The following is a 10,602-nucleotide window of genomic DNA, read 5'->3' as shown; positions in this document are numbered from 1 at the left end:
GCCGCCATTAGGGGCATTATTCAAACCCCAGTCCACTCAGACACATAGCACTCTGTCCCTAACCTCTCTCTCTCTCTCTCTCTCACTCACACACACACACACACACACACACACACACACGCCGCACACAAACACACACACAGACACACAGTTCGCCACGAGCTACTACAGGGGACATCTCATTCTTTTATCCATGGTGAGTCATTGTGGTGGTGTCAGCTGGTGCCGTCTCTTTTATCACACTGGAACCTAATGGAAGCAGCAACTGGAGGAGGTGGGGGGAGAGGATGCAAGCGCGCGCGCACACACACACACACACACACACACACACAGAGCCATAAGAGGCTGGGGAGATGGGGCGGGTGGGCACGCCAGGCCCCGGGGCAAGAGCTGTTCTGTGGTGATGTTTTTCTTGCCGAGGCCTCTCTATCAGCTTGTGTTTCTGACACTCAATAAACCACAAGGAAAGGCTTCAGACGCTTTTCTCTTATTCTCTTTTGATGTTTTTCTTTCTTTCTTTTTTTTTTTACAATAATATTTACTTCTTTTTTTTTACCCCCTTGGTAGCGTTAAGCTGGATGCCATCTTCGCCCAGAACTACTGAAGAGCGGTTTCGTGTAATTTTCCACGTCCCACCTGGCCTCATTCTAACTAAACAAAAACACGAATCCTTCCACACAACACTTTGTGCTTTTTTTTCCCCACTTAATCCCTGCTTGTATTTTTCATTGGTCTCACATTTCTCTATATCTATTGACTAGAAATACTCCACAGACAACAAGAGGGATTATCTGCAAGAGAGGGAACAGTAGCCAATTACTACAGGAGGGTTCAGCAGCAGCATACATCTTTTGATAGGATAGTCGGGTTGACCTAATTTCCTGATAACAGTGTCGAAAAGCACGGGGCTGCTGCTTTAAACACACATGCTATAAGGGACATATGCCAGGCTTGTATTGTATTTATATTTTCTATAATTCTTTATTTTTTCAGTCTTTTTCTGTTTGTATAACATAACAATCGTGCTTTATCATGTGACACCATTTAGATACATATCATGTTTATATTATGTTTTACATTAGGCAGTGAGACAGTTAAAAATATACAAAACAATATTGTTTTACTAGACATAGTTTCTATTTTTAATATAATCGTCAGTATCTTCATTGTCATCGTCATTTCGTATATTTCTGTAAGATATGTGCTTTAGCTTCTGTGATCAAAATATTATTGCAGAAAACAGCAACTCCATTTTTTCAACATTTAGACAATAACTTCCAATGTAATACAGACATTCACAGTTACATGTTTTACACAGTACAGTTTTACAACAAAGTTCCAGAGAAAACTGTGGTAGAGTAACTTTATACAAAATTCACAGGACATGAACTGTAGCCATTTCACATTTTCGCTCAGTTGTTTTGCTTTTCAAAGTAAACATGTTCTGTTCGTCCAGATGCCTTTCACAGTAGCTGCCATAGAAGCAAACTAACATTGTCCTAACACGCCATGGCAAAAGTCTGGGGAAATTAAAGCTTTGTGCTTTTCACTAGTAAAGCAAAGACAACATAAACAAAAAGAGAAACAGACCACTTGCTGACTGGCCTGCACTTATACATCTACATATGTATTGCTGAATACATATTGATCAAACTATAATTGATCATTACACATAAAGAAAAAGTCATGACTGCAGTTTAACACAGAGTTGGTCCAGGTTGTTGTGCTAGCGTACAGAGTTGTATTTTGTAGTTCTGCCCAGTCATGTAAACAGACTATGGCTTAGCTGAAATTGGTGTATTGGCTTAAGGCCGTCTCTGTTCTTCTTCTTCTTTTTTTTTTTCTTGTTTGTCAGGAGACATTTCAGAAACTTTTCACTGATGTTCCTGAGGAAAGCATGCAAAACGTAAACAGGATTGACTGTCAGCATTGAGGGATAGTCGATGTTCGTGGATCACTTTTCTAACCCTGTGCTTCTTTTTTTTTTTTTTTTTTTAACGTACGTCTTTGTACCCTGTGCTTTGCCAACCGAACACTAAATGGCATAGTTTTTGCTTGTGTCTGCCTATTGATTTTGGTCCTCCATCACAACACATATAGTATAAAACATCCTAAAAATAATTCTAAAAATGTTTCGATCACATAAAAGTTTTCCCTTTTTTTTTTAATGAAAAAAAAAGGAAGGAAAAATAACAGTCTCTCTCACACACAAAATCTTTTGCAACAAATACTGGTTTGCTCCAGAGCTCCTAAACATGAACTTCTTATTGGCATTGTGCTTACTCAGAGCTCCTCGTTCGCCTTGTGGCCTGTAGTTTACCTCACAGAGTGCAACGTTTGGAAAAGAGACAACTGTGTGAGGTTTAGTAAACATCCACAATAAAATTGACGCCATCCCTTGCACTCTTCAATGATGTCAATTTTGTTCACTACTTCATCTACTATATTCACACGGTATTTACTTGATTCATGAAGATATTAAACAAATCTCTAATCTAGATCGCTATGTTTTTTTCTTTTCTCACAGTATTACACAGTATGTTTACATTTTTTTTCTTCAGATTTATGGTTGTATTTGCGAACACTAACAGTCTTTGATATTGTTTTCAGAATGCAAACCAACAATAAGACATCATTGGCTTGGTTTTACAAATGCAGAAAAATTAAACATGGTTTGAAAATCGGTTTTGATCACATATTGCCCCTGGAGGTAGGTGAATCAATTAAAATCTTGGAAGTCCTTTGTAATGTTCTCTTTTGTCTACATGTACATGCTCCATGAGGGTTTCTTTGTTGTCTACACGTTGGCCTCGGCATTGGTCAGGTTAGAGGTCGGGCTTGTTGGGTTCGGGGGGTTAATGGGCTCCGTTGGGCTCGCTGGGTTGGGCGGTGGGCTGGTTGGGCTAACAGTTGTGGTGGTGGGGTTTGCCGGACTGGCCGTGGTCGTGGTGGTGGTGGTGGTGACGGTGGGGGTGGGACTAGTCGCCGGGTTCACCGGGCTAGCGGCGGTGGCTGGATTTGCTGGCGGAGGGGCCGGGTTAGCGGGGGTCACGGGGCTGGTTGAGTTGACAGGAGCCGGACTAGTGGGGCTGGAAGGGTTTGCCGGAGCTGGGTTGGCAGGGCTAGCCGGATTGGCTGGATTGGCAGGGCTGGAGAGGTTGGCGGTGTTGGTTTCCGCCTGCTGCTCGGGTCCATTCTCCTGAGGTCGCCTGACAACCGCAGGAGGCTGAAGCATTATCCGAAGTCGCTGCGAGAGAAACAACACAAATGAATTTCATGAGACAAGGAGTGTCGGTTCCAGACAGAAACACATCATCTGGCGCAACAGGCAATTCCCTTCTTACCTCTTTGTAAGTGCCCTTGAGTCCCAGATACATATAGATCATGTATCCTGGTATGAGAACCATGGAGGACAGCGCCATGAGCCAGCCCACTCCCTGACCCCAGCCTGGGAACACATAGTCTCCCATTTTGAGGGGAACCATTTGTACAGCGCTGAACAAGAACACCCCCTGTGGGAGACATGAGACGCTTTATGCATCCTGACACCACTGACTACAGGCAGCGCTGTCTCCGCCTGACATGGCTGCAGGCAGATAATATTGACTTTATTTATTGTTTCATTTTTCATGTCATGACTTTAGATGTACTGTTGTATTAGTTGGGAGCACTCACGGCGACAATGAGAGGGGTGAACACGACCCAGCACATCTTCCACCATATACAGGGCTTGTAGCCAATCATTTCCTGGATGTTGTCGTAGAACTTGTTCACACCTGCGAGACAAATGAATCTATGATCAAAATATTCATATCCAATTTATTTCAATTTGCTGCTGGTCTGCCATGCATGGTGATGAGCAGGGTGAGGCGGAACACACGAGCGCTCATGACCTTGAGGCTGAACGGCGTTTGACGCTGCGCGAGTATCTCTGGATAGGTGTGTCGTTTCCTAACCTTCAGATTTACTCCCACCTTTCACACATGTGATATTTCACTACCTTCATTTGTTAAACTGGGAGGAAAAATACACATTTCGGACGATCATTTGGCTCCATTTTGAAATACTGCATGAAACACTGATGATACACACCGTAGCACCAGGATATAGAGATGCACTCAAAGAAGACCAAGAACAGCAGACACATCCCACTGGCAGAGTAGTAGTCAAACAGCTTGAACACATAGAGTCCACCCTGGTTGCAGAAAAAATGAGAAGTGTTATTAAAAGACTCCTTGTGCAGATGCAGAATAATATACTCTGGCACTGTATTTGATGCCATTAAGAGAACCAATCAAAATTTAAATTGCCTCTCGCCCACTACATGCATGGATTTTACTTTTAATCTTTTAATGACATCTTTCAGTGCTATTACTCATTTGTCTAATCTTGTGCCACTGCCGCCCCGCTGTACCTGTGTGATGTTTGAAAGTCCGATCACATAGGACACCATACAGACGACTGCGATGAAGAGCTCTCGTCTGCCCCGAAGAGTTCTGGGAAACTCATCCACCAGAGCGGTGATGAAGCCTTCAACGGTGCAGAACTGAAGGACAGAATCGTAGAAACAGCATTAAGCTTAAGTGTGAATTTGTGCATCATTTGCATCTGCTGTGTCTTCTCTGACACAAATGCATTTTTAATACGGACAGTGCATTTATCTTTTTTTGTGGCATGTGGAGGACTGGGAATGTTTTGCTGAATGCAAAGAAGTTTTATTTTTGTAGTTGGGCTGACTGATGATGAGAAATGACATAGAATTGCAGTGTGCACCAAACCATGGGACAAAAACACTAACGTAATCTTCTGAATGACCAAGCATCCACTTCTTGGAGGCCATTTTTGTAATAGCTCTGTTATGCAAAAGCTCAATTGCTATGACATTTAGAGTCAAGTTCTAATTTATTTTTTTTTACTTTGAAGAGCTGGTGGTCATAACCAGTGTATAGCTGCATGTATACATTTTTTTCTAGTCGCTGTGGCCTTATTTGAACCCAAATACACGCGAAAGAAAGAAACCCAGACAGCGAAACCTGCGGGCACATAGAGGTGATAAAGTTGCATTAAAAAGACTTGACAGCTGATGTCAAAGCTCAGCTATATCTGTCCACAAGAAGCAAATTGCATGCTTATCATGCAGAGAGCAGGGGTGAGCTGCATGATATGTACCTGCATTTTAAATATTTAGGTCAGCCCATGAGCAGATCATCTCCAAGCCCCTTACCTGGCTGTCTATCCCCAGCATGAGCAGCATGGAGAAGAACAGAATGGCCCAGAGAGGAGACACAGGCAACTGGGTTACAGCCTCTGGGTAGGCCAGGAAAGCTAAGCCAGGACCTGGGCAGTAAATAGAAAAATCATATTTCATCAGGGTTATTCTCATACCGCACATATTCACATAGAAGTGATGACAAAAGCTATGTTTAGCAGTCAGTCTCAATGACAGTGCAGCTTTTTTTTTGCACTATTACAGAAGAAGGCGTATATGCAATCTGTAGTTACCTGAAGCTGCTACGTCGGCAATGTCTTTCTTTGTCACGTGTGCCATGAAGCCAACAATAGAGAAGATTACAAAGCCAGCAAACATGCTGGTACATGAGTTGATGCAGCACACAATGACAGAGTCTCTGGGGAGAGGAAATATAAAATAGGCCTGTTGTCAAAGATTGAAGTTGACTCGTTTTCTTTTTCTGTATTACGCTTCCCTCAAAACAGAAGACACTGAGATCTGAAAGAGTAGCTGAGACACTGCTATTAATTCCTTTTGATCATACAGATGTTTGGGGGAAAACGCATTTATTTACTGTTTATAAAAGACTTGAACTCATTTCATTGAAGAATTCATGACAAACGCTAAAAATCCTTCCATCTTTCGTACAGATGCAGACGTAGAAAGATGGATCCGTTTGAAACAAGGACACAAAATGAATGCAACTGTTTTTATGTAACTGATTGTTTATGTGACCCAGAACTATGGGGCTGCTGGAGAAAACACTCAGGCTTTGCAATCATAGTTTTGTTTTTTTTTTTTTACTCCAGCACACACCGACAGCAAGAAACATCCTTCTCCTCAGACTGTTATTGTGTAGCAACTCGCATTAATAAGACCCTTTAAGGGCTCTTCAAGCATCCTTGAATAATGTCTTTAATATGGGCGTATAACACAGCAAAATAGCAGCAATTTCATCACGCCATTTTCAGCTATTACAATTTTCTCTGACATATTACATTCAGCAGCATTCTGTGTCTGTCTCGTAGATTACCTCTATTCATGAATTATCACTGGTCTTACCTGTAAACATTGTTATTGAAAGGGTTATAGCTGCCCAGAGCTATAAGTGACCCCAATCCCAATCCATAAGAGAAAAAGATCTGTGTAGCTGCATCCAGCCATACCTGACAAAGGAACAGAAACATTTAGCTGCGTGAGGTCGAGCTCTGCTCACTCAGCCGTGCAGTGCATAGGTTTGAGTCACACAATAATGTGCCGTTACCTCTGATTCTTTGAGTTTTTCAAAGTCAGGGGTGATATAGAACAGAATTCCCTCTTTAGCTCCAGGTAGAGTCACCCCACGGATGAAGAGAATGAACAGCATGAAGTAGGGATATGTGGCAGAGAAGTAAACGACCTATAAAATGTGAGACGGTTATCAGCAGGGAGACACCGATGCTTCTTAAGTAAATTCATGCTGCATACGGAAAATTGCACACAGTAAATTTGGAATGCACCCACTATTCAAGAAACCATGGAGGTTGTAAAGACTTTCTAGATTTATTTTCTTCTGTCTCTTCCGGACAAGAAATAAACACATAAAGAGACCAAATATTCAGCAAAGGAATCACTGCAGCTTTACTTTGAATGTCTGTGTGCATTCGTGACACTGTGCAAGCAATTTGTGGGCAAAATGTGCAGGGGGATGGGGTATTTTGTGACCAAAACAAATTTTATTTGCCACGCTCACGTGATGCACTAGACTTTCGAAATGTGGCACCACAAGGGAGGGAAAACTGCTCCAAGTGAAGGGAGAGGACAAAACCAGATTGTAGCGTATGGCTGTTTGTTGCTCCTCCTATCATGAATCCACACTCAGTGTAGACACTGTGTCAGGAGAATTGGAATTAGAGGAGCCACCATGAGGCAGAGTAGGATTAGTGAACATGAGTGTTTGATGTGTCCTCTCCTATTCTAAATCTGGACAATGCTGACTGTCATCTAAATGATTGATGAGGTGATATTACACTGATAAATACTGCATAGCTGTCACACACTACTCCTTATTGGTACCCAGCATAGCATGAAAGGAATGGATACCCAAATCTGGCAAACATCTTACCTTCCCTGTCCAGCTAACCCCTTTCCAGATACAGAAGTACACAAGGACCCAGGCGATGGCCAATGTAATTGCCAGTGGCACTCGAATCTGGCCTGGTTTTTCCAAGCCTTCGGTCATTTCATGCATGTTGCGCCTGTAAGTCAGAGCGAGTAACAACAAGACTATTATACACACAGAGAAATAAGCATGGAGGGGAGGCTGTCTTTTATGTATCTTGGGGATGCATGCAGGATACTTTAAAGCTCTGCTGTTGAAAGCAAAAGGCAGTCAATATCTTACTCCCAAAACTCCACCACTGCACTGGTGAGATTGGTGGTATCTGCAATTGAGTGGTTTGTATAACATTTCTCTGTGTTCCATGGATTGTTACATGAGCTCCATGGAAGTTCCTGTAAAAAAAATAAAAATAAAATAAAAATTACGGTGTTTTTTTCCCCTCTCGTCCTTGACACATTTATGGATTTTAAATTTCTTACAGGTATCGCAGGCTACAATTCCTCCTGAACTGATAAAACAACCTTGACCCTACGCTGGTTTCAGCTTTTTATGAAACACGTGAGTACACTGCGTGATACTTACAGTGGTGAAGGAGTTGTACAGGTAGTAAATGGCCCAAGCAATGATTACAATGTAGTAAATGTTAAGCCAGAAGGACAGGACAGCTGCTGCAAGGCCCACACCTATCATACAGAAATGAATTAGGCAGTGTAGTAAAACTATCATTATATGTGTGTATTTTCTGGCCTCCATAAATCCTGATAGTCAAAATCATTTCTATGAAAGCACCCAGCACCACAAATATTTTCACGTTACACAGGCCTGCTATCAAGACACAACTGTCCAGAAATATGTAGTTGGAGTGAGGTGTACCTTTAAACATAGGAGCCAGTTTCCACACACCAAGCCCTCCAATTGAGGTGTACTGACCAAGGGAGCATTCCAGTAGAAACAAGGGGACTCCAGCAAATATGAGGGTCAAAAAATAGGGGATCAAGAAGGCTCCTGGATGAACAAAAGTAGATCAAGTTACACATTTAAAAAAAAAAAAGAAAAGAAAAAAAAAGGACCCATCTTTGGCTAAAACTGCACTGACGCATTACTTGAAAACCAAAGCACAACGCCAATTAATTAGGGTTGCAAATGTGGGTGATATTCATTCTGGTCATGTAATGGACACGGTCAATTAGACGAGCTCGACTATGTGCATCGTGGAGCTGAATGGGCCGTGCAGTTTGCTTAAATTAGCTGTGAAAATATTGTTTACCTCCACCGTTTTTTCCACAGAGATAGGGAAATCTCCATACGTTCCCCAGTCCAATTGCATAACCCACACACGACAGGAGAAAATCAAATTTTCCCCCCCATGTTTCTCTATCGGGCAAATCCTTTTTCTGCTTTTCGGGTTTCACGTCCAGTGACTTGGGCTTGTCATTATTAGTGGCCACCTCGTTCAGTTCTGTGACTTGTCCATCCGTTTTGGTGCCGTTCGTCGCCATGTCTCTGGATTTGGCAGAGGTCCTGGCAGTCGGACGGGAGGCTTCAGCACCAGTCCACGTAGACAGCAGCTTCGCGGTTTTTAGACCTAACCTTTGGACCAAATGTCTGGAGATGAAGCCTGTGCACACACGGCTCGTCAGTCTCCGTTAACCTGGAATCGTGAATAGAGCATTTGGTCGGTTTTTCAGGAGGCGCTGAAAATGTGGTTACTTGTGAAGCAAATATGGACAAATCTTTGAATTATTCATTTACTCCTCGGCAGGTTCAACAAAACAACATCAATTAAATTCAAATGCACGCTGTTTTACTGAAATATGCGTTCAAAAAGCAGACTGGAGCATCCCGTGAACATTTGGCTGCCTGACAAATATTTTCATTCATATCAGACTCAACAAACACCAAAAGCCATCGATGGCAAAGTCATGTTGTTGTTGGACTCCCATAACTAAAACACACTCGACAGATTGCGCGTAAATTAACAGCAGCCAAATCCAAATCAGCACACGCGATAGGCTAAACAAAGTGTGCAATTAAATAAGCCAAAAAAAAAAGAGAAAAGAAAACGAGAAATTGATTTATATGAATATGACTAACACAAAGGAAAAAAGAAAACTTTAAGACAAATTGCAGGATCCAAAACATGCACTTCAAGCGCAGGACGCACCGTAGCGATAGCAAATATCCTATGAGAATTAAGCATAATGAAGTCCACCAATTGCCACCTGCAGATTCTCCTAACAGTTATCCACGTACAGAATTACAAGCAGCAGGGACACAGAGAGGTCTCAAACAAACTGGAACACAAAACGCACAGTGGAGACAAAGGGATGTCCAATGCGTAAAAGCTTTACGCATCAGGCTGCACAAATAGCCAACCCAGTCTATCCGGTTAATTAAGAACCAAACGCGTTAATAAACGCACGAGAATGCGTCTCCACACTTGCGCCATCCAGCTGACTAGCAAACAGCAATCAATTCTGCATTTAATTGCCTATAGCATGTAGGTGCACAGCGCATCATGCAGCCGTTACATTGACCCCAGCAACATATTGACAGTCTCATTCACAATTTAATCACACTCGCAGTCGCTGCAAAGACAAAAGGAAAAGAAAAAAAAAAAAAACACGAATCACGCGCTAACCACACTGTGTTTGAGGGTTCAAACACGCACACACACGCACAGGCAGACGCGAGAATTCAGCACCCAGTTTACTCACAATGAATGTGGGATCTGTGCCGCCGAGGATACGCTGCCTGCCACGAATCTCGAAACGAGGTATCCGTAGATTCCTCCCGTGGATAAAGTTGTAAACTCCCAATATTTCTTGCAACATAAATAGATTTTACTTCCATTAAAAGACTTAAAGGGACCGTGCAGCGTTAGAGGTGTCCAAGCAGGAGCTGTCCAGCGGGGAGCAGTGCTGAAGACCAGGAGGAGGAAGAGGAGGAAGAGGAGGAGGAGGAGGAGGCTGAATCAACACGGGCAGCAGCCGCTTCGCCTTGTGCGACTGTCTAACATCAACAACCAGAGACTCAACTCCCATCTACACAGCCTCAATGTCATCTCAAAGTCGCCCCCCCCTCCTCCTCTTCATCCTCATCCATAGGCTGCACTAACATCGCACTTGCAGCCTGTTTGTTTTTTAATAATTCAATTTGTTTGACTCTTAACCCCCATTTGAAACACCAATAATGAGGTATTCACATTTTTTTTTTTTTTTTTTTGCCACGTCCTTCACAGATAGGCAAGCAAGTTTTATAATTCACACAA

General features: G+C 42.6%; 1 protein-coding gene across 1 annotated transcript; it reads right to left on the bottom strand.

Moving 5' to 3' along the window:
• Window positions 1-1,820: 1,820 nt before the first annotated feature.
• Window positions 1,821-10,396, bottom strand: slc6a1a (solute carrier family 6 member 1a). The gene is made up of 15 exons (XM_070968086.1): window positions 10,049-10,396; window positions 8,599-8,982; window positions 8,205-8,336; window positions 7,914-8,014; window positions 7,614-7,723; window positions 7,335-7,467; window positions 6,495-6,629; window positions 6,293-6,396; window positions 5,503-5,627; window positions 5,225-5,337; window positions 4,415-4,546; window positions 4,093-4,195; window positions 3,676-3,776; window positions 3,345-3,512; window positions 1,821-3,247 (listed from the first exon to the last, which is right to left on the bottom strand). The coding sequence occupies exons 2-15, from the start codon at window positions 8,828-8,830 to the stop codon at window positions 2,798-2,800; spliced, it is 2,139 nt and encodes a 712-aa protein (XP_070824187.1). The 5' UTR covers window positions 8,831-8,982; window positions 10,049-10,396; the 3' UTR covers window positions 1,821-2,797.
• Window positions 10,397-10,602: the final 206 nt, after the last annotated feature.

Source organism: Chaetodon trifascialis, chromosome 8 (assembly GCF_039877785.1).
Source record: "Chaetodon trifascialis isolate fChaTrf1 chromosome 8, fChaTrf1.hap1, whole genome shotgun sequence".
NCBI lineage: Eukaryota > Metazoa > Chordata > Actinopteri > Chaetodontiformes > Chaetodontidae > Chaetodon > Chaetodon trifascialis.
This window is presented reverse-complemented; position numbering and strand designations above follow the sequence as displayed.